Genomic DNA, 25,154 nt, shown 5'->3' with positions numbered 1-25,154 from the left:
CCCAAATATTTGGGAACCAAGGAAAGGAAACTGAGTACTTGTTAGTCCACCATTCTCCTTTTTTTTTTTAAAGATTTTATATATTTATTTATTTATTTGACAGAGAGAGAGATCAAAAGTAGGCAGAGAGGCAGGCAGAGAGAGAGGGGGAAGCAAGCTCCCCACTGAGCAGAGAGCCCGATGCAGGGCTCGATCCCAGGACCCTGAGATCAGTTTGATCCCAGGACCCTGAGATCATGACCTGAGCCAAAGGCAGAGGCTTAACCCACTGAGCCACCCAGGTGCCCTGCCATTCTCTTTTTTCTTAAATTATAAACATTCTCATGCTGCAGGATACCCTGCCTGAAGGATAAACTCACCAAAAGAAAGCTACTGCAACAAGACTTTGCTGAAACGACTCTGAACAAAATGAAGACAATCTGCTAATATGCATAAAAATCAAGTATGCTTTAGAAATCTTTCCTGGATGCAGTCGAAAACTTAACTAAGATGCTACAACTGAAGTAGCAGTTTTAAAAAGCTGAACAACTTAGATGGTTTACAGGTGGAATTTGCTTTCTCTGAGGTTGCCCTAAATCATTAACGTGGTCTAGGCTAAGATGTATAAGCCCAAGCTATGTCTCTAAAAGCTTGAAGGTTATCAAATCAACAACATCGACCTTGAATTGTACCCAATCTCTATAAATAATCTTAACTTGAATGTTAAAATAAAAAGAATTAGAAATTAACATTCTAATTAATACCAGTTTGGCAAATGAAGTTTTCTCATTTTTTTCAAGACCATCTTCTTCGTATTTTCACCCGTCTCATTTATTCCTCATTAATTTTCCACTACTGACTTCATGTAGGTTATTCTCTTTCTGCTTTTTCTCTCTCCTAAATAACAGGTTTCTCTGCTTTCTTTTTCTCTGTTTCTCAATTCTTCATTACACGATTTTCCTCTTCATTTATATAGTCACTCCTTTCTTCTGTCAGAAATTAGTTACCCCATCACAAACAATACCATCCTCATAAAATCTTCAACTTCAGATAGATTAAAAAAAAATCCCAATGGAACTTCCAAAGTTCTTAAGGAAAGTCCCTCAACAGAACAGAAAAGTCTTACGGCTAGGGCTTGGTATCCACAGGGTTCCCTGTACACAAGTGGTACAAATATATAGATCTTAAGTTTAAAGTGAGCTCCATGAGCTGAAAAGGGCAGATTTTTCACTGCTTCATGGCCATGCAAGCAGAAAATAGCATAAATAAACTTAAAGCCAGGGGATATCAAATAAAACTCAATAAAAGGGCATTTGGGAATTTTTTCTCATTTAAATATCTGATTTCTTCCTCCTCCTTCCCCTTCTTCTTCTCCCCCCACCTTTGTTTTATCACATTTAACTGGCCCCTTATTCCTCCAGAACAGACCTATCTTTCTTTTTTTTTTTTTTTAAAGATTTTATTTCTTTATTTGACAGAGAGAGATCACAAGTAGATAGAGAGGCAGGCAGAGAGAGAGAGAGAGAGAGAGGGAAGCAGGCTCCCTGCTGAGCAGAGAGCCCGACGCGGGACTCGATCCCAGGACCCCGAGATCATGACCTGAGCCGAAGGCAGCGGCTTAACCCACTGAGCCACCCAGGTGCCCCCAGACCTATCTTTCTTTCTTTTTTTTTTTTTTACCATTTTATTTATTTTTTCAGCGTAACAGTATTCATTGTTTTTGCACAACACCCAGTGCAGACCTATCTTTCTAAATAGAGCTCCTAGTATTTCTAAATAGAGCTCCTAGTATTTCTAAATTAACAGAGGTAATACTTGACATCAGCTCCATAGTTTGTCTTATTTTTATTTCTTTTTTAAGATTTTATTTATTTATTTGACAGACAGAGATCACAAGTAGGCAGAGAGGCAGGCAGAGAGAGAGAGAGAGGACGAAGCAGGCTACCCGCCAAGCAGAGAGCCCGATATGGGACTCGATCCCAGGACCCTGGGATCATGACCCGAGCTGAAGGCAGAGACTTTAACCCACTGAGCCACCCACGCACCCGCATAGTTTCAGTTTTAAAACTCATGACAAAGTTACTAAATGACAGTTACTAAATCAAGAATCCCAGGAAAAAACAAAAGCAGGATCTCTTAACAGGTAAAGGATTTGCCCATGGGTGTGACTGAGGAGGCGTAAAGCACACTGAAGGCAGCGTTGGTCCCGCACCGAGTGTCATGCATTTAAGTATGTTCCCACCTTGGTTAGCTGTTCCTTGAGCCTAGACATGGTTGCAAACATTTCATTAGCTTCTTCTTGGGAGCTCTCTTTGGTAATGAGGTGTGCAGTCTTGGTAATCATCTTGTACTGAGCGTCCATTACAGGTACCCTCTGCTCAATGTCCTACATGAATCATTGAAACAGCCAAAGTAATACATGGTACGTTTCCTTTTCATTTCAGGATTCCACAGAAGGTTGGATAAAAATCAACATGTACTGTATAAAATCCTATACTTCTAAAAAATTTTTGGAGGTTTCACTTATTGCTTTCCTTTACTGCTAATATATGATATATTGGAAATATCACATGAATAGATAAAACCTTTCCATCAGAAGTCACTGTAAATCCTTAAATTAACATACGGACAAGCTGAAGTAATCCATACACTTTTAAAATATGTGTGCTAATGTAGTATATAAACATTATGTCAAGTAAATGTATGTTAATTTGGGCCAATTCCTCTGACCTTAACAATTAATACAACTTACTTTTTCTTAAAAAAAGTAACACATTGTCATCAAAGAAAATTTATAAATGAGATATAATAAAAAAATGTTAATTCTGTAGTCTTCTCACACAGTGATAACCAGACCCAACACTCCATCACTACTCATCATTAATGTTTTCCCCTGTGCATTCTTTTTTTTTTTAAGATTTTATTTACTTATTTGACAGATAGAGATCATAAGTAGGCAGAGAGGCAGGCAGAGAGAGAGAGAGGAGGAAGCAGGCTCCCTGCTGAGCAGAGAGCCCAACGTGGGGCTCGATCCCAGGACCATGGGATCATGACCTGAGCTGAAGGCAGAGGCTTTAACCCACTGAGCCACCCAGGCGCCCCTCCCCTGTGCATTCTTATACCCATTTTTTTATATTTACAAAAAAAGATACTATTTTTTGCTTTTCTCACTTAATAGTATATTAGGAAAGCTTTCCGTGTCATTAAATATTCTTTTACTACTTAATTTTTGAGAGTTACAAGATATTCAAAATATGTAAAGAGCACAATTCACTTAGGCAATACTTTATAGATGAGGCATTTATGTAGAGGTATAATTTGTAGATGCTTCCTTGTTTTCATCTAGTCCTTTGTAATTCGGTTGTAGAAAAAAAATCTCTGAATTAAAAAACTATTTTGAAGTTAATCTATGTCAAAACATATCCTTAAAAAAATCCAAATAGTTTTTAAATTTAAGTGCACTTTTTTCAATTTTGAAGTGCCAATCAGGTTATGCACACATGTCAAAATGGTGCCAAAGAGACACAGGACAACGTAGCAATGGTCTGTGTTAACTTCAGCAATCTTCTTTTTCACAACAGAACAGGTTTTCACTTTGTTGTCCAGAAACCCCCACTCACCTCCAAGTCTTGAATTAATAACTTGACATTAAGAAAAGAGACTTCTAACGGTTCAGAAATTTTCTTAAGGGCTTCAGCTGCAAAATCGGACAGGGCAGTAACACAGTCTGTGTACTCCTTCTTCATTCTGTCCATTTCATCAGCCCGAGCATACTGTTAAGAAACGGGAGGAGCACAACATGGAAAATCATTCAGTCAAACCTCTGGGAGCCTGTAACCTTCACATCCACATACCCTCTGGAATTGTTATACGTTAAAGAAGATGCTAATTTCTGATTCTTATTTTAGATACACTTGAAGTGAGTCCAATTGCTGTGAAAAGAAAAAAGGACCTAGCATAGAAGCAAAGAATTATGATTTCAAACATGAGTCGTTCCATATTTGTAGGCTCCATATGTCAATATAATCCTTCAACAAACCATACATTTCTGTAATGTTCCTCTATCATAAATGGGAAAGAATAAAGGACGCAAAACAAACATCAAGGTTCTAAACACATCTATCATCTGCCTAAATAAGCCCATGCTACCACAATAAAACAGTCTCTAAACAGACTGTTCACCTCCACATTAATAACACAGGCATGTTCTATGCATAGAGAGACTGAAAGACATACTTGCTTGACTTCCATGAACAACTCCCTCCATCGCCCATTCAGCAATAGTAACTGCTGTTTAAGATCGCGGGAAACCATCTCATCACATGTTTCAATTAGGAAATTGCCCGCATCATTCATGGCAGCATGCTGCTGTATCCAGTGAGGCAAATTTCGGAAAAAATCCTATAAAATAAACAATGCACACTACTGCAAACCACAGACCAAAAATTAATAAAGGATATGGAAGTAACCAAACTATGAGAAGTATCTTTGTTCTAAATTTGCACAAAGTTTAAGGTAAATGTTAGCTCTTTTTCCAAATGCAATTTTCAATAAAGAGGTTCAAAAATAGGAACTAAAAATGCTGTGTCTTATTACAAGAAAAAATTTTATTTTTTGCCATAACTTTTGCTGAAGACAGAACAAAACATGATAGACATTTTCTGTTGTTCCTATTTTACAGATGAAAAAACTGAATTTCTGTAAGTGTAAAGGACTTGTACATAGTCTTCGGGCTGGTAAATACCAGAGCCAGGGTCATATAAAAGGTATGGTATTTTACAGTAATGTATAGTTTTTTTAAAGTTTATAAACAAACTTTGACCTATTATTTTTGGTTTTAAAATCTGAATACAGTACATGAAAATAATTAACAATCATGGATATAAATCATTGAAGGAAATTTTTTAAAAAATTAAAAATCTGGGCCAAAGAAGACAATACAGTAACATCATTTCTTATTTGTTTAAGGTTACTCACTTGGCAATGAAGTAGTTTTCTGCTGATTTCAAGCTAATATGTATGTACTTATGCATACATATATACACACACCACAGTAAAAACCAAGGATACCAAAGATAATTCAAAATCTATTTTATAAGCCATATGTGGGAGGACTTCCCACATAAATAGAAGAGAACACTTCTGTTTCTGGTGGTTATAATCCCTTGGATGAAATTAACACATATGACATCTACTAGGGCATTGCCAGTCTAATCAGAAAAGCCAAAATCTGTATGGGCATACAGTTCTTAGCAACCTCAGCTACACAAGAATATTTAATCTATGTGAAATATAGAGTGCTAAACATTTAAAAATTATGCATCTACTTGCATAACACAATAACAGAAGAACCAATCTTGGATAGCAAGCACTAATTCTAATGTACTTACTATAATTTTTAATGGAAGCCTGGCATTTTAATATCTTTTACATATAAATTAATTTTTCATGAGAAAATATCAGTTCCCATTAAGAAGTTCCCATATATAGAAATCAATCCATTTTATACAAGATTTTAATGTAAGTGACATTAAAGTAAAACAGTACCTCTGAAACCCACACACACACCTGTAATTGAACAAAACATATCACTCTTGCCCACTCTGGCCACTCTCAACCCTTGTGTGAGGGCGGATAAAATCCAAAAAAAGAATATCCAAAGAGAAAAAAAAATCTGATGACCCAGATGTCCAGCTGGTGTGTGTCATTACACAGAATCAGTATTATGTTGTCTTCTCTAAAATGAGGAAATCCACAGAGGTCAGTGCCCTTCACGTACAGACCTAATGGTAAATATACCGACCTCTGTTGCCCCCTGGGCTTCCTGGGGGTTTGGCTGTCCCTCCATAGGCTCCTGTTTTTCTGAATGCAAAAGCAAAACACTGAATTGATCAGAGAGGGAACTGTTTTAACGTAACTTCTATAAAGCAGTGTATTTCTTGGCCTAAAATAATTTATCTGCCTGAGAGCAGGCAAAGTCAAGAATCTTGAGTCAGATTTGCGAATATGTAACACTCCCTAGAGAAGTCTGCTGTGTCTCTTGATTAGTTTGGGTGTATTGCTTTCCTTTGGTAAGAAGAAATCTTACCTTTTTGGCATGCTCTGACTGATTTAGCATTTTCTCTGCATCCTCTAGCCAGGCCTGAAGACTGGCCACAGTGTTGCCATATCGATCCCAGTTAGCAATTACTTCCTCCAGCATGCTCCGAACGCTCCTGACTTCTACTGAGAGGTTCCGCCACTGGGCAGTGGTTTCGTTCATGAATTTCATCACATTCTCGGCTTCTTCCACTAAGACAGATACAACAAATTATAACCCTTACTTTGTATTTTAAATCCACCAAGTTTTTTTCCCCCTATGGTCTATACATAGTATAGTATATAGTCTATATATAGTATAGTATGGTATAGTGTGCAATTATAATTCTTTAGATTATGAAGTTAAAAGATGAAATGTTACAATTTCTTTCAGCTAATGGGAACATGCTATACCATATTCACAGGCATTTATAAAGGTTAAAAATGATAATACACTTAAAATTTTTGATAAATGGGGATGCAATGAATGACATGTATTTTTTCATATATTATACACACTCAAATACATGGCCACATATATAGTATTGATCACAAAAGCGGTAATTCATTTTTGACAAACATGACATATTTACAAAATGAAGCAAACACATTTTACAACGTGTGTCTTCACACTAACTTAAGTTTTCATTCACTTGATAATATTCAAGCTACCTCTTTTTATCTAATCCTCAGAATTGAAAATAGTTTAGAAAATAGCAATTTAGAAAATGAATGCTTTGTTTTTTCTTTTTTTTCTTTTTTTTGCCTGTTCTCAGAAGATTACACACAGAGACATGCACACACACACAGTACGATTATATAGGTCAGACAGGCATTGCACAAAGTCAAGGGGACTGAAGCCAATATGTGCTCTCCGGGCCGATGGCATGGTCCCAGAAAGATTCAGCAGGGGAAAAAAAAAATCTGATCACAGCAACCTGTAGGTTTAAAGCCTGCTGCATTCAACAGTTCAGCCAGCTCTATCATGTGTTTTACCTGACCCGTCAGCTTGGACGTACATCTCTGCTGTCTGTTTCAAGACCTGGTATGTCACTTCATACTGTTCGAAGAACTTGGTATTTTCTATAAAAGACTAGAAAGGGGGCAGTGGTTAGAAGACGGCAAACGCTAGGCATAGGTAGAAATACCAAAGTCCATTTCTTCAAGAGAGGAATATGGGTATGTTGCCCAAATTTGCCAATCTCACACTTGTAAAAAATAGCAAATTAATTCAACTGCTTTAAAATAACCTGGTTATTCTGAGACTATAAATTGATTCCACACTTTTAATTCTAACCCAGCACTATTGAGAAAGTATTCTATTTCTCCACACAAGGGTTTGCTTTTAGAAGAGACCGAAGTCTCTCCAGACAACCTAGGGCTAACATTTAGAAAGCACTAAATTTGGAAGAACATTTTCTTATCCAACTGCGTTTGAGCTGTGGGATTTTGTTGCTCTTTGAACATTAATTCTGGTGAATGATGGCTCTGAGGAGCTTGGATTATAAATAAATGGCACATTGCACACTTCATTTAAAATAAAAAGTACAAAAAATGTTTACAAGTAGAAAAATTTTTAATAATCACATAGCCCATCCACAAGTGTAAAAATTACAGATAAACCATGTCTATAGCTGTATGTAATTTACATAGGTAACAGAGCCACCATCAGCAAACGGGCACTATACAATTTAGAACACATAAAAAATCCTTAGGTAAATTTTATTGTTAACGCCAGGAAATATGAAACAACCTCTGTTTCAAAGATTAGTCCTGTTGTAGTAAAAAAAAAAATGCGAATATATTATCAATGTTTTAATAGTACAAGTAGTTCTTATGATTTGAATCCAGTAAAATACTTGATAAGTGTCTCTATTATAAACTGCAAAATTAGCTTTTAAAAACCAGCTGAAGTCCAGTGTGATATGTTCATGAATACTTTTAATACGGAGATGTAAAATAGTTGAGTGCAGATATAAAACTTCATAATGTCATAGACTTCCCCCAATTTTACTGATAAATTTTTGTATTTCAAGCTAACACTTAAAAACATTCCATGCATAATATATTTCATAGCATTTTATGTTTATGAAGCACTTTACCTATATATAAGTTACTCTTCAGGAATATAGTGACTAGGGAAAGCTGCGAGTTACCTGGAATGAAGGGTTCCATGAGGAACACTTATTTCAATATGTTAACAGGCTATATTACTTTGGTAAGTAAAGCAATTAATTGGTTAAGTGATTATTTAGCCTTATGTTCAACTCTTTTAACCTCCCCGTTCCCCAACTAGGGAAAGAGTAATTTATAGCAATTTAATTTTGGAATAATTAAACCAAATGAACATACCATAATTTGATCAAAAAAGGAAAGTTACACCTAATGTGCAAGACATTGCAGACAATTGAAGAGATAAATATATTTGGCAATGTTTAAAAAATATTCTCTGTTTATTTTTGGAACAAATTTCAAGAAGCTAATGAGAAAACAATTTTTCTAAGTGTGAGAGGAATGGGAAATAGTGGCTGTATTGGACAGAAAGACTTCATTAAATATGCTTTTGCTTGAATTGCTTACAAATTAATTACAAATGAACAAGAGAAAAGTTTATTTCCAGTTTCATTTCCAAGGGGGAAAATAGGATATTTTTGAAGAATATTATAAATGTTGTAGGGACTCATTAAAGTATTTTTGGGCCTTTCTATTAGAAAGACTAGGCAATTAATTTTTGAAGGAAGATACCTTATTTGTTATTTTACCTTTTAACTGTTTCATTTATTTTGACACTTTTCTTTCTGAACACAGAGTAAATCCATTTGATAGCATGAATTATTTTGTATATTAATATCACTTTAGCAGGAGGACTGCTAAATCTCCTTTTTAGCATGAGCTAACTAGACAGTCTCTCAGAAGGGTATAAAAGAAAATGCAAATGTATTTAAAATAATGATAGGATTAATTTATTTCTTTAAAAATAAGGTTTGTAGGGCACTTGGGTGGCTTAGTTAAGTGTCTGCCTTCAGCTCAGGTCATGATCACAGAGTCCTGGGACAGAGCCTGCTTAGGGCTCCCTGCTCAGCGGGGAGTCTGCTTCTCCCTCTTTTGCCCCTCCCCCCTGCTCCTGCCATTTCTCTCTCTCTCTCTCTCAAATAAATAAAATCTTAAAAACAAAGAACTATATAATTATTAAAAAAAATTAAAATAAGGCTTACATTTGGCTCTCAAGTTCAACAAATAAGCCACGTTACAGTTGATGGCACTTCCAGAAAAAGAAGATGTCTCTATCCCACTAAATCCAAAGTATTAGTGGAAGATAACCAAACTTCTTTCACAAGATAAATATAGAGATACATAAATTTCATTCATTGATTTCACTTGAACAGAGCTAAGCCGGGTAATTTAAGATTTAAAAAATCATCTTTGAGAAGAGGCTTTATCAGGCTTGCCTACTTACATTAATAAAATAATTACAAATAATAAAATAAGTGTTCACATTACTAATGCTGCATTCACACAGGCCACAATTCCAAGAGCTCTCCTTCTATGGAAAAGAATGGATTATCCTCTTTCTTCCATAGTAAAACTGGAGCATGTGTTAACAAGCATGGTCATGTCAAGAACAAGTATGACAGCAAAAACCAAACCGATGAGCTCCGATTTATATTACAGCATGTAATCTCTTATGAATAGCATGTGGCACAGGTTTAATTAGCAAGCATTTGTGGAGTATTTTCCAAGAGTTTCTTAAGCACATGGCAGCTGTACACTTGAGCACCTAGTACAAGAGGTAAGTAGGAAGCACATTTTCTGATTCTCTAACCCTTTAAAACACGGTGCGTTTTTTTGCATATGAATAAGATGGAATTGAGAATTCCAACTAAGGAAAAGATAATTATGGAACTTTTACATCCTGCATATTACTTTAGTTAATAGATGATGTAGAACAGCATATGGCTCATTACAATACATTTTTTTAGAAACTAAGGAGAGGATTAGATTTAAGAACCTGACTTTATTATTTTATTTGGAAGTCTTCACTCTTTGAAATAGTCCATCCTAAAGAAAATTATTTTCTCACAAATTCTAAAGGGATGAGAGAAGCTATAGAGGGTGTGAGATAAAAGGAAAGTAATATGTGTCCATCTTTCTTCCCTACAAAAGTCCCTGTAATTCTATCATCATCATCATCATCGTCATCACCATTATTACTAAAAATTTGGGAAAGACTAAGTCTCCTAGAAATTAAGTTATTTATGAAGTCACATGGGTTGTAAGTAGTTGAACTACAATTCAACACATTTCCATGTGCCTGGTGGCCAGACTGTAATATCTCCCCTACTTCGCCCCACTCTGCCCCAATATCATGCCTAAACAGAAATTATTATTTCTGTCACTGTCACTATCAGGCTACAGTATGTAAGTGTAAAATATTGTTAAATATGAACTAACATTAAATGTAACTAATATTTATGTGAGCTGCATTCCTTAATTCACCAAGCTACAGGAGATCGTTTTAATTATTTGGTCTTTTAACTTAAAAAAAAACAACAACAACAACAAAACTTTCCTAGCCCATTTTGTTAGATAGTCAGGTTCAGTGCTGAAACTTTTGGTTTGGAATGATGTAACTTCAAATCCTGAAGAGTCAGGATTTCAGTCTTCTTAACTAACTTCTTACCAAGAGTCTACTTCTTACCAACTGTGCCACCTGGAACATGTGGGTTGAGCGCTGAAAGGCTCTATTTTTCTCAGTGAAACTATGTGGAAATGCCCATCCCCTAGGGTTGTCACTAGGATACAAGATGACACAGGGAAAACAATGGGTAAATGGGGACACTCAATATCCCACATTTACTAAAACTATTAAACAAAAAATACTGTAAGGCCCTTCATAGAAAAGAAGGGTTAGCAATAAATAGGTGTTTTTCACCATGGAATAAAAATATTAAGAAATGCTCAATCAAATGTGCTACATTTGTAGTGAAATTGGCAAGTTTACCAGTAGTTAAAAGTTATGAAGCAGTTTAAAACCAGCAGCTTAGTGAAATTCTCTTTACTTTATGGAGAAAGCAGAACTAGGTTTTTTTTTTAAATTAACATTAATTTTTAAAATCATTAATATATAACTCTCTACTTACATATCTTTTATTTGAGAAGTTCAAAGAGAATTACTAACAGCCTTTTATTAGAACATTAACCTGGTGGAACACTCCCATTACGCATTCAATCTGATTGTCTGTCCTTAAATAGTGAGAACAAAGATGGATCCTGCATAATTACCTGCTGAGCTCATTGTGTACCACTGACATGACTAAACCCCAAATATAAATGCTTATCAATGCTTAATGCTTAAAAGACTAAAGTAATTGCTCAAACTTAAAAAATGAGATTTTTCATTATTTTCCAAAACAATTCAGAATGAATAAGGGAACACATCACAACAGATTTCACATTTCTTGACACATATTTCCAAGACAATTGTAGTAACCCTAAAGAAAGGTTCTAGTGTAAATGTATTTTTTCCCAAATGCATCTTGTTCATTCATCACTTTAAAAATCTAATTAAAATATAGCAAAATATATTCTGATTCTAGAATGCTTCAGTAATGATATGGTTTCAACAAACATTCAGTCATACCAGTTACAAAGCTGCTCTGACTAGTCATGTTAGAAATGGGCTTGGATTTTAAATTTACTAATTTCTCATTTAGAATATGTGATTCAACATAAATGGAGTAGTACAGTACTGAGATGACTTATGCACGATAACTTTGAAAGCAAGTTTGTATTGCTAATAAATTTGTGGGTGGCGTTGTTTAACAGAAATAAACTACCTTTAATAAATAATTCTCGAATTACATGTAAATAGAAGCTGCTAGTTAGAGAAAACCTAATATCTTCATTAATGCAGGGCTACTATTTTATGTAGATATGGAATTATTCATACTGATAGCCCAAAATATATGATGATCCATAAAAATTAAATTGGTACAGAGACTCACAGACAAGAATTTTACTTTTCCTGCATGCACACGAGAAGCAACGAAACTCAGAGACACACATATTATAGTTCCCATATGAATAACAGAGAATGATTATTTTTTAGAGACATGACATAAGTGTTTTTAACTCAATTTCAACGGTGAGCTCACAATCAAAGTCACGGGTATGCAATGTAAAAACTTTTTTTTTTTTTTTTTTAAGCAATAAAGCCAATCACAAGGGTTTAGTATGGTTAATACAGCAAAATCTTTCAATTTTTCCAAAGGACCTAGGTGAATATTTCAGATTATTGCAAAGAGCTAACTTACATCATACCCATTTAACACCCTTGTACCTTTAAACTCAAGATAAAAATAATAGTGTCAAATAAACTGGTAGGTACGAAATGCTAAACACGCGTTGTCGCCTGACTTCTTTTTCAAAGCACCGGGGAGACTTACGATGTAGTTTTGCAGAAGCAGCTCCACTGACTCTCTCCTCCCATACTTGATGATCCAAGATTTCAGCTTTGACTCTGCAAGAACCAGCAGTGAGAGCAGACGGTACTTTAATTCTAGAAATTCCATTTTCATTAAGTGCAGCTCTGATGTGGAGGAAACAAAATGAAACCTAGAAATAAAACACCGAGAATTTACAGAATGTAACTAATAGTAACAGAACGGTGCTTACTTAACCTGTTACACGTTACACGTCAGTGCTAAATATAATAGCAGGCACAAGGTCTTCTAAACTCTGGCTGATCAATCAGTATCAGGAGATCTGACTCCTTTTCTAGCTCTGGATTTAAAGGCAAATCATGATTGAGTGAAGTATTTAATTTAGTTCTTTCCCCTGCCAAGGCAACTCTCATCTGTTTCTTTTATAAGCTGTTTTTGTAATATTACATAATGTTCCTCACAGTACTGAATAAAAATACAGTCTCTGAAGAAACCATTTCTGTGATTTCCAGGCTGTGGGTATATTCAGGTCTACTCTTTTCAAACAATAATACATTAGAACGTTGGCATTCTTAGCATATGTTATGGGAACTAGATTTTTATGTACCGAGTGAAAGCATCTCTGTAAAGAAAAAAATCAATTCATTGAAAAGAAAAGAAATGGAAAAAACACCTACCAAGCATTTAAAAAAAGACACTTCATTTATAATCAGCAGTCCTCTTACCTCTCGGCCATGTCCTCTAACTGATCAGGTGGCACTGGGATCCCGTTAACAGACCTGGTCCGGTAGATTTCATGGAATGCTCTTTTGTGGGCATCTGTGTTTTGAAGCAGATCCTAAGATACAATTTAAAAAAATAAAAAAAAATGAAAAAAACATGTTCACAGGAGGCTAAGAAGCATAATTTTCAGCCTGCACCGATGAGTCAATGTACTCAACAATTTGATCGTGCAGCTACATCCATACGCGGCGTGGTGCCTCTTGCAGGTTTTTACCTTGTCCAGGAGCCCTGGTGCTGGTCTATAAGGTCTGTGCTAGAGCTGTATCTAATAATTATGGCATCTTTTAAGCACACATGACACTTGCACGGCAATGCATTCAGGCATTTTAAAGGCACATGGTCCAAAGGAAAACGTAGTTACTGCTACAAACAAAGATTTGCTAGGATTTTCCTCCTTCCTTGATTTTGAATGTGTTGGTTTTTAGAAGCTGTAAACTAAAGGCAGCTGGCTTAACCCTTTAATGGTAATACGCACACGTTCACACATGTATGTATTACTCTCCTGTTATCTTACTTTGAATGCATGTGGACTACTACACAGTACTACTTGTTCACCATTTAAGTCAATAATATCACAATACTATGAAAATACTCTTATGGTTAGAATATTTCAAACAAGCACAGGGAATGTCCCATAGATATCAGAGTGGAAAGATCAAATGTGATCTTTACAAATATTCTTTGTAGGCTATACAGAACCACACAAATTTTAATAACTTATCTAGATTTGTTTTCTGAGTTTTTCACTGTCGGTAGACTTACTTGTATAAAGACACAGAAGTACGTCACGGTTCCTAGCCAATTTCTCACCCAGAAGCAAAGACGAAACATGGTTCATGCCATATTCTCTACAGTTTAGTTTGTTTCTCAGTAGGAGAATAAATACCCAATAGCTTGTCACTCACTGAAAAGTAAGACCCATTAGCCCACCAGAATGATCCATTAAGATTAACAGTGTTTAGCTCACATTGAGATTTAGTGGACTAATTGGAGAAAAGAGAAGCCAAAAAATCCTAAAGCCTTAAGAGAAACATTGATGGAAGGGGGAAAAAAATTAAGGCTCCCATATGTAAATTAAAATGTTAAGGTTATACTATAGGTTGAGTAACTGAAAATAATATTTTTAAAATGTTAAGGTTATATGCGCTTGCTCAGGAAAGACATGCGTGTTTGCGCCTTTTAACTTGAGAGCATTACTTTTCACACTGTAGAAAAATATAGGGCCATAGTATTTCTATCCTGGTATATTTGCTATGATCACCTATTGTTCTGCACAGGTACCTGTACATATATTCACAAGTCACTCATGCCCAGATGGAGACCACTGTGTGCCGGAGCTGATCACAGGGGACAGAAGACCAACCTAAAGCAGCTAACGACTGGGAGTATATTTAGTCACTCCTTGCCTCCTTTATAACATCTAGACACACTTCTGTGGCTTATGATCTTGGCTGAGACTCCTACAAGTGAGTGCAGAGCAAATTTAGAGCCAATAGGCCACATAGCTCTGATGTATTATATATGACTACATGTTAATATATGAGCAGGGTTCTGGGACTCTATTGGAACACTCCTATGCCCAGTTGTTTTCTAAACAGCTTTCCTTATTATAGTCAGTATCTAGCTAATGGAAAAAAAATTTTGACAAGATATCAGAACAAACAAAAACGTTTTCAAAAATATGATAAAGGAACTTTAGGTGGTGTGATGTCACTGGCCATCGCACTAAAAACCAGCTAGTTGATGAGCACAGCATGTGACTTTCACTCATTGGTGGACGCACAGGAAGTAAGGAAAATCTTTTAGGTCTCCAACTCCCATTAAAATATGACCCCAAAACTGGATCATAGACCTGTGAGCAAAAATAAATGGAAAAAGCTGACTGTTTGAGGCAAATATCTATACCACTGCTGTAGGAGTTTGAGTCTTGGAACTTGGAGAAGGCGAAAACAATGAAACTCAGAGTTCTACTGAGCCAGAACCCTTAAATACTAGCAAAAGGAAACTGGTAGGAGTGTAACAATATCGGGCAAAATAGATTTGAGAAAAAAAAATCATTATATGTAATTAATCATTTAAGGATGAGCCTTTTAATTTACTAGTGGCTATCTTAATTCTGAACTTAACATGTCTAGTAAGCCTCAAAATACATAGAGTAAAAACCGACAGAACTATAGGGAGACCCTGACAAAACCGCGTGGCTGGGGGAGCTACCAAAGCCCCTCTCTCAGCGACTGAGGTGAAACGAAGGAACGATTGGGGCAGCAGGTGGTGGAGAGAGGAGGGAAAGCAAGCAGAGAGGGTTGCAGATCTGTGGGCCTCCCGGGCTTTTGTAAGACTTTGGGAATGCTTATTTTGAACAGGTGGGAGCCAGTGGGAAGTTTTGAGAGGGCTGAAATGATCTGACTTGTATTTTAAAAGCACTGCTGTGGCCATGTTTCCCGTGAGGGTAATGCTCCACCCAGGAGGCACCGCGTCCCATAGCTTCTAAAAGAGCACAGGAGCTGGATTCCCTCCCACCTCATTGATCACTCTTTCTCATACTCTTCCCCTGGTTCATCTTCACTCTTTGATCTCTTGATGTTAGATTCCCTCAGGGCTCAGTTCTTGACAGGTTTTTCTCTCTGTGTATACGTCCTTAATTTCTTTAGTCTCAGAGCTTCCGACATCCTTCTATATACCAATGAGTCTGAATATTTATCTCCAGCCTACACCTGTGTCCTGAGCTCCTGTCTCTTATCTCTTATTATCTATGCCACATATCCTGTGCCCCCATATATATATGGCATATATATAAAATATAATTATAATATAATATAGTATACATATATGCCACAAATATACTGTGCCCCAGGCTGAACTTCTGATCTTTCCCCAGACCTGCTTCACTGTCTCTCCATCTCAACTGATGGAGACCCCATTCTTCCAAATTCTCAGTTGAAAAAAACAGTGTCTCATATGACTCTCCTTTTTTTTCATAATCAGTATCTAATGCCAAAAATTGCTCTGCCTTAACAATATTCAGAATCTGACCATTTCTCACCATCTCTACAACTACAATCCGGGCTCAAGCCACCCTACATGGATTATTGAGACTGGCTCCCTGGCTTCTACCCTCTATTACTAACCCAGTCTCTATTCTCACATAACAGACAGCAATACCATCATTCTTCTGTAAGAAAGTAGATGAGAAAAGACAGTTACGACAGGGAAAATCAACAGTGCCAAAAGCACAATTAAGGAAAGTAAGGAAGGGCAAAGAAACAATATTGAGGAAAAAATAGGGGCTTAACTACATGGAAAAGATTACCAAAGAATATTTTGAACAATTTTATGTCAATGATTTTGAAAACTTCGTCAAATGGACAATTTCCCAGTAAATATGAATCTGTATTACTGACCCACTTAAAATTCTGAATATTTGTCATCATGTTTAGGGGCTGGGAATACAACAGGAAAAAACAAACAATAATTCTTGCCCTTATGGAGTTGATATTAGAGCATAGGAAATCAAGCAGTAAATGATAATAATTAAAATAGCGGTTGAGATTGCAGATAAGTGCCAAAGAGAATAATTACGCAGGGAAGAGGGAAAAGGAGTGGTAGTTTCAAAGGGGTGGATTGAAAAACGTTGACTAAGAGTTGACTTTTCAGTAAAGGCCCAAACGAAATGAGGAAGAATGTACTGAGACTAATCAATGAGAGAATGTTTCAGGCCCAGGACAGAGAACATTCCGGAACAATGGCAAGGGCAAAGGGGTTCAGATGGGAATGTGCTTGCCTGTTTGATAACATCTTTTCAGCGAGGTTTCAGCGACAGCCTTAGTTAAAACTGCAACACCTTTAATACTCTTTGTCCTTTGACTTTCTAACCTAATACATAATTTATTTATTACTTAGTTGCATTTAGTATTTCTTATCCACCTCCTCCCATTAGAAGGGAAATTACATGAGTGTATTTTCTGTTTTTCTTACGGGTGCATCACAAATGCTGAGAACATTACTCTGCAGATAGAGAATATGCAGTAAATATTTGTGGAAAGACCACGAAACATTAGAAGCATAGCCAGAAGGGTAGAAAGAAAATGGGGAAACCAAATGAAGAAAGTGGTTCAAGTTGGGGTGTCTGGGTGGCACAGTGGGTTAAGCCTCTGCCTTCAGCTCAGGTCATGATCTCAGGGTCCTGGGATTAAGCCCTGCATCAGGCTCTCTGCTCAGCGGGGAGCCTGCTTCCTCCTTTTTCTCTCTCTGCCTGCCTCTCTGCCTACTTGCGATCTCTGTCTGTCAAATAAATAAATAAAATCTTTTTTAAAAAAAGAAAGTGGTTCGAGGATAAGGAAATAACTATGTGAAATGCTTTTGATAGGCGAGGTAGGATGAGAACTGAGAATTGAGCACCGAGTGAGGAAGAAGGACGACTCTCATGAACCTGGCATGAACAGCATGGCAAGAGAAAGCTCGACTGGAATGGGTTCTCAAAAGAATTGGAGAAGAGAATTCTGAAACCGAAATGAGCACAGGTAATTCTTTCAAAGAGCCTCATTGAAAAAGGAGAGGGGACAATGTACAGTAACTAGAGGGGAAGGGAGGGTTAAGAAAGACAGATTCTATTTTTAAAATTGTGTTTATTAAAGGAGTCTTTAAGATCAGAGGATTAACAGCATAGACTTTACGTGGGTGGGAAAAAAATCCAGCAGAGAGAGGGAAAAAAAATTTTAAAAAAGGCAAGAACTGCAGGAATTGTTTACTGGAGAAAAGCAGGGAGGATGGGAGCTCATACACATGTGGAGGGGCTGGTCTCAGCTTGGAGGACAGATGGTTCATCCCTAGTAACAGAAGTGAAGACTGAGTATTTGGGCACAGATGCACGTAGGTGGGTTGATGTGGTCGTGGGAGCCTGCGGAAATTCTTTTTTGATTGCTTCTATTTTCTCAGAGAAATAGGAAGCAGTGTCACCAGCGGAGAGTAAGGATATGGGAGGAGGTGTGGGAGATTTGAAGAGACAAGGTGGAACAGTTGTCCCCAAAATAAAGAGGCAATGGAGTCGGGAAATGCCTCTGGAGTGCCAGGCAGCATTAGGGACCCAGCTGGGTTAGTCATCGTGCCTGGGGGTGTGTTTCTCTGCAGCCACACTCAGCTACATATGGTGTGGGGGGGTACTAGGCAGTGAGTGGGCTATAACCAGGGTTGTGTTTTAACCAGGCCCACGGGACAAAGGAAACTTGGTCAAGACAACTAGTGTGTGTACAAGTGATGACCTTTACTGATTCAGCACTGAATTTAAGTAGAAGACCCAGGGAAAGGATGACATGAAGAGGGGGAGAGGCAGAAAAATCATGGATTATAGGGCATAGAGTCCATGCAATTTAGAGTTGGGGCAAAATTGGTTAGACAGTGAGACAGGTGCTTGAAAAAGAGCTTGTGTGTCAGGGGGTTGGTTTCAGTTACTGGTGATGACAAGCTGTGGACTATGCCTATGTCTTGAAGGGCTAGAACAGGGTATAGGATGGGATCCCTGAAAGACAAGAGACCAAGAAACTAAAAGGCCAGGTTGTTGGTAGGATCATCTGTGGGTTACTGAAGTTATTAAGAATTATGGCATGCATTGTCATGCAAGAAATAAAATCTTCAAAACAGGAGGAGAAGTGATCTAGGTAGGGTTGATGACTACAGTAGGGATGGGTAGTAGATGTAGAGTTTGATGACTATTTTTATGATTCCTTAAGACTGAAAGCCTTGTCCAAAGCAATACTACTACTAAAAATTAGGAATTTTAATTGCTCTACATGTATTATGCGATAGCTTTGTGGACATGGTTTAAGTTTAGTGTTTAAAAGAATCTGGAGTAGGGATGTCGAGGTGGCTCAGTCGGTTAAATATCTGCCTTAAGCTCAGGTCATGATCCCAGAGTCCTGTCCAGGTACAGGAACCAAGTCCCACATCAGTTTCCCTGCTCAGCAGGGAGTCTGCTTCTCCTCTGCCTGCCATTCCCCCTGCTTTTGCTCTCTCTCTCTCTCTGACAAATAAACAAATTAACAAAAGCTTTAAAATAAATAAATAAAACAATCTCGATTATCACCTATGTGACTTTGGGCAAGGCACTTAACCTCTCTCTGCCTAACAATTAATCATTGCAATCATATCTTACATGTCAAGTGCTTAGTACTTAAGTACTTAAGTCAGTACTTAGTCTTAAGTACTTAAGACAGAAATGTAGCTAAATGCTCATAGTTAGCTATAACTCTATTTCTTACCTTCCTAGATAACTAAGCCTAAGGGCATCTGGAAAATAGAAAAGCTAGCAAAGGTGTATCTTGCTTTTCAGAATAATATGACTCTATATACATGCAAGTTATTAAAAAAATAACTTTGGTAAAACCATTTATAAAATGACCTTTTCCAAAAACATATTTTAAAAATTATCTGAATACAGTTTTCCAACAGTTATTATGTATTCAGCAATGAACAATTGTCCTGTGGTATATAAATATATTTAAAAGATGTGAGTAATGCAGAAAACCAAAAATTCTTGTTCCTGATAGCATATCTAAGTTTTCAAGGCAAAGCTGTCATTGCTTATAGACTGCAATAGGAGGATAATATTCTAAAACCTTCTTGCTTATGTACTGATGCGTCCTATATTGTGCTCTTTTTGATGTATATATTGCATTTCCAAATGAACTCAATATACCAGCAAAGAGTAGTAATACCAAATTGATGGGCTGATTTTTCTAATATTGAAGGGGTCTAGAATTTTAGTTACCTTAACAATGATTCAAATTTTCCACATCAGCAAAGCTGATCTTATTTTAGGCACCTAATAAATATATTTTAAGTGAGAGAGAATTTATGTTCTCTGTCACTGACAGTGACATTGTTTTATGACTCTACGACTTTAAGGACCTGTGTTCAGACCTAGTACAAGTCCCTCCCTCAGTAAGATCATTCTGGAGATCTGCCGGGAACCTAGTCTTCGCCCTGACTTGCCCCTGCTTGCTTCCTGTTGTCTCTTCGCTGCACACCCCAGCTTCTGATTTTTAGTCTCAGATAAGCCTCTCCTCCAATTCCTCCCACTCCCCTTTTCTCTACTCCATTTCTTTTCTCGTTTTTATGGTCGCTTACTGCACTTTGGCAAAAGGATGGTTCTCGCTGCCTACTTCGTGGTTGGCACAGGGTTTCTCTCTCAAGGGAGCCAGAAGGGTCATGAGGAGCCTGGAGTCATAGAATCACTGAGAGATACACCGACAGCGTGTATGCGTCCAACTTAAAACTCACTCCTTAGCAGAGATTGTGGCAGTCCAGAGTGCATGGCGAATTAACATTTCTGCTAACTCTTATCACCTAGTAAAGAGTATAGCTAATATTGTTGGGCATTTTCTCGAAGGTGGAGCATTCAAATCAGACTTACGTGTATTATGCAAACAACAAATACACGTTGTACCTCAAACTTCTAGATTGGAGGCACCTTCACCAGTTCCTCTGGTACGTAAAACCAGCACAGAGTAGACCCTCGGTGTATATTTGCTAAATTAACACATATAACCCATAATCGAAATATACCCTGCATTTGATTTTAAATCCTAAAGTGACTTCTTTTGTATGAAATACTCATATCGGTTAAACATCATTTCAGTTGCTTCATGATGCATTACATGGTATTTATGATGAATTGTAATTTGTTGAAGCGGTATCATTTGTGTAACACTGTTTCAGAATTTCCCTCTATTTTTAATATCCTGGGAACCTCAATGTGGACAGCCTAGGCTTTTCTGATTCTAAGAAGCCTCAACCCTGGTTCGGTCCCAGAAAAACTCTTGTGATTCGATCTCTTATCTTCCATCTCCATGGACCGTACAGACTAGCAGGCCTGGATTGTATGTGTGTGTATCTCTACCTGTGGAACAGATCCCAAATGGTGTTCTTACCTGAGAAGTGGATTCTAAGGAGTTTTCTGTGTGTTTTGTGCGTGTTGATGGTGGCAGGAAAGGGAAAGGCTAAGAGATATTCAGCAAAACTTAAGAGTGTCTGGAGGTACTGATTCTAACTGAAGAAAGGCCAAGATCCACACAGGGAGGGCCCTGACTAATTGTGCAGGAACAAAATTTTCTTGTGTCCCTCTTGTTTGGTGGCCGAGTCTGGGTTGAGTGAACTCAGTTGAGAGGAGGTCCAAAAGGGGCATGGGACAAAACCTGTCATGAATTTGCTTTACGGTTTGGTCTAGAATACGTAAGTCTACTTCCTTGAAGCAGTGTTAAAAATGTTAATATTCTGGCAGAAAATATAAGCGAGCTATAAATTGCCCCTATGTGGTCATCATCTCTGCTTGTCTGTTTTCCACATACATAGTAATTCGCACCGTGACACAGTAAATGTGGTACACAAATTCAGCTGCACAAAATGCAGGATTGAGTTTAATGTGATGTTGATGAAAAGTAGCATTTTAAGGTAGGTCTGTGCTATGACAGAACACAAAGAGGAAGGATGTTAGCACTTACACGGAGCACAACTGACTTGGCAGTAAGCTGAAACATTTATAAATAACTAAAAAGCCATCAAGGCCTCATCCCACCACTTCCTTAAATCACCACTCTCCTTCAACCCTTGTCCCATCACAGCACAGAACCCAAGAACTTGTCAACTTGGCTTGCCTTTCTTTGAGAACGGAGACAGGAATGAGGTCTGCAGTCAAAGGCCAACCATTATTTACAAATGTGTATGGCCTGTGGGCTTATCTTTTGAAAAATAACATATAGCAATAGCAATAACAAAGATAACCACAGTTGAAAAAAATACCACAGAGCTACTGGAAAATACCTCAGAGAATGGATCTACGGGGACCGTCAGTCACAAGCATGGGTGAGGCAAGTGCGACATCTCCGAAACGGGATGAGTGATGCTTGAGAGGCCCGTGTCCACGGAAGGTGTAAATAGCCACATCCCCAGATCACACTAGGACTGCAGTGCCAGAAGATTTCCCCACCAGGACCCTTACCTTGTGTTGCTCACGTTTCCGTTGTATTGTGTTGGCCGTTTCCTCATGCACCTGCTGAATGGTAATTTCCTCTCTCAGGGCCACCTCTGCTCTGTATAACCAGGCTCCTATGGTGCCCAGAGGTGCCGGGAGAGATTTATCAAGCTGTATGTGCCAATCAAAGAGCTGAAATACAAAAGGAGAAATATGTAATTATCTTTAATACAGAAGACAATTCCTAAAACTCACCCAAATAATTTCTAAGGCCCATATAAGGGTTTGAGTTAATAATTTCAGGTTAACTTAATGAATATCAAGGAAGACAATATCTGTGTTCTGAATCTGATACTTTGAGAATGAGGAGAAAATTATAGTTACAAGAAAGTTTTGAGGAAACTTAAAATACATCTTAGACATGGAAGGACATTATTGAGAGCTTAAACAATTTTCTTCTAATAGGAAGAGCACGAAGCCCCTGCTGAGTTTCAATTTGGATTTCACTGAAAGGGAAGGGACTGGGTTTGCTGAAATGCTCAAGGATGTTGCTATTATACGCCAGCTGATGTGTAGCCTTTAAAATCTGCTACATGAGAACAGGTCCAGGAAAGTCAGGGTCATCCAGTTATCTCTGGAGGAAGTAGAATATTCAGGATTGTTTCTATGATAGTATAATTTCGAACTATTTCTTAATTTCTACCACTTTATACAATTCTTAAGCAGTGTTTCCTGACTTAGTGGAATGTCAGGTGGGAGATGTTGAGGTGGTTAGAACTAACCTAGTCTCTGGTAGAGTTTGTGGGAAAAGGATTAGATTATAAAATAAAAAGATAACAGGGTAAGTTCAAGGCAAATATTCTGATTAGTGATAGGAGTTTCAGAGGTTTTGAAATCTCAGCCTTTAAGTTTGCAGAATATTAACATGAACATTACTGAGCAGTTCTTCTTCAGGCTCGTGAAGGACTGGATAAAATCTGCTTAAATTCAAGGCTGTAAAAATGACTGTACATATAGGAGGATGACCGACTGTTGATGAAACCGGATTATAGACTTTAGGGAAATTGTCGAGGCTCCATTCTGGGGAGAGTCATCTCTTCTAAATGTCCCAGAATTGAGTCTTTGAGGATTGCCATCCATCACCTACTCAACGGGGAAACTATGTGCAAGGCCGACAGAGCAGAAGAGTTGTTAAGCTGAGCGCGGCCACTAACTTAGAGGAAAACTCCCAGAGGTAAGCCGTCCCTGTCTTGGATAGAGGCTGTAGGGCCAGATGAAAAATCACTCTGTAGAAAAACATGATGGAAAATGTTCTTGACTGTTATGTCAGCCTTCATGAAATTAATCTCAAGAGAACTTACCCTGGAGGACACTCTGTCCCAGGATTGTTTTACCAACGCTTGGTCAAGTGACAGTTTACCGTCTCTATGCACAGGTTGTATTAAATGTTCAATCTGTTTCCTTTTTAATTCATATTGAACTCTGAAGTGCTTAAATGACTAAAAGAGGAAAAAGAGCAACAACCTGGAAATTAGTCAAAAACAGCAAATGCAAAGGAAACCACATTTCCTAAATAACAGTCCTTTATAGTGGGAAAACACTCAATATATGTTGTTGACATAATGATGACAGTCATGATTCTGACAGCAGCTACTGTTCCCCAAGCCCGATGAGGAGATTGGTCCCATGCTAACTCCTCTCTACACATCATTCCTCGGGCTCTCTCCATAACCCTACAACACTGACGTACTCTACTTTTATTACCACAGGAAGCCCAGAGGTAACTTGGGAAGAACGAGTAGCAGAGGCAGGACTAAAACCCAAGATTTTTCATTGAAATATAGAATATAGAATATAGAAATCTCATAGAAATTTCTCATTTCTAGTTAAATAATCTATGTGCCAGTCCATGCACATCAAGAAATAATAGTAAATAGGAATATAAACCTATGATAAGAATCAAAATAGTTGATTTACTTCTAAGTACCAAATAATTTAGTTAGAAATTATATATATCCAAATTATGCTGGTTTAAAGATAACTAAATTCGTGTTCTAAAATAAGTCTCCAAGTCCAAATATGAATTGAAAATGTCACTAAAACGTGCAATTATGTTAAAGAATATGAGAATGTCCCTACAGAATCTAGCCTGTAACACATTTGAAAGAATTTCTGAATAAACAAACATGTAAGTTCACAAGAAGAACACTGGGGGGAGATGGTGAGTAAATATTTTACCACAACTTTTCTTCCATTGCCTCTAACTTAATGTAATTTAAAAATACCAAAAACATAAAATCGATCTTCAGTTTTGTTCCACAGAATTCTATGCATGAAAAAACAGGATAATGAACTATTGACTGATAAGTGGAAACAGAAAATGCTGATTATATAAGAAACACACCAATGAGGAAAATGTTCCCTGTGTTCAGATTTCAGATGGTCCCTAAATCTTTTTTAAGAGACAGCTGATCATCTTTGGCCTGAAAGGAGTGTTTCTGTTTCATACTTTCCTAATCCTCTGCTTTCCCTTTATACAAACATCTGTATAACAGGTAACTTCATAATTTGGACTTGATTTTTTAAATAATTTATGCCCAGACTAAAACTCACCAATGGTCTAATAAGTATAGTCATATTGTTCTTGTATTTCTATTCTCCATTTACTGGTTTAATCATTTTTTCATGAAGCTCATCCAGAAAAAAATTATATTTTTGAGAAAAAAAGATTACACAGAGTGTCAAAGCAATTATATACACACGTATACCTTGCTTTGCCATGTTCAACAAATATAATATTGGTGGCATCATCCATCTAAATTCGGGCCACTTTACAGATATTATTACACAAAATCCACACACTAATGCCAACAGCTAAATCCTTTCTCATCTGCCATGCTGAGTCT

General features: G+C 37.3%; 1 protein-coding gene across 12 annotated transcripts in view; it reads right to left on the bottom strand.

Moving 5' to 3' along the window:
* SYNE1 (spectrin repeat containing nuclear envelope protein 1) overlaps positions 1-25,154 on the bottom strand; it is a 469,526-nt gene that overhangs the window by 306,834 nt on the left and 137,538 nt on the right. For 11 of the 12 annotated variants that reach the window (XM_046005238.1, XM_046005239.1, XM_046005240.1 and 8 more), the window contains 9 exons: positions 23,610-23,747; positions 22,276-22,440; positions 13,226-13,338; positions 12,504-12,672; positions 7,054-7,150; positions 6,068-6,270; positions 4,216-4,380; positions 3,600-3,752; positions 2,222-2,365 (listed from right to left, as the gene is read on the bottom strand). In XM_046005238.1, coding sequence (XP_045861194.1) covers positions 2,222-2,365; positions 3,600-3,752; positions 4,216-4,380; positions 6,068-6,270; positions 7,054-7,150; positions 12,504-12,672; positions 13,226-13,338; positions 22,276-22,440; positions 23,610-23,747 — 1,347 coding nt within the window. Of the gene's footprint in view, positions 1-2,221; positions 2,366-3,599; positions 3,753-4,215; positions 4,381-6,067; positions 6,271-7,053; positions 7,151-12,503; positions 12,673-13,225; positions 13,339-13,497; positions 13,537-22,275; positions 22,441-23,609; positions 23,748-25,154 lie in introns of those variants that run through there. The other variant, XM_046005241.1, reaches the window with a different exon arrangement.

Source organism: Meles meles, chromosome 5 (genome assembly GCF_922984935.1).
Source record: "Meles meles chromosome 5, mMelMel3.1 paternal haplotype, whole genome shotgun sequence".
NCBI lineage: Eukaryota > Metazoa > Chordata > Mammalia > Carnivora > Mustelidae > Meles > Meles meles.
Note: the sequence above shows the minus strand (reverse complement) of the source record. Positions and strands in the feature narration are given on the sequence as shown.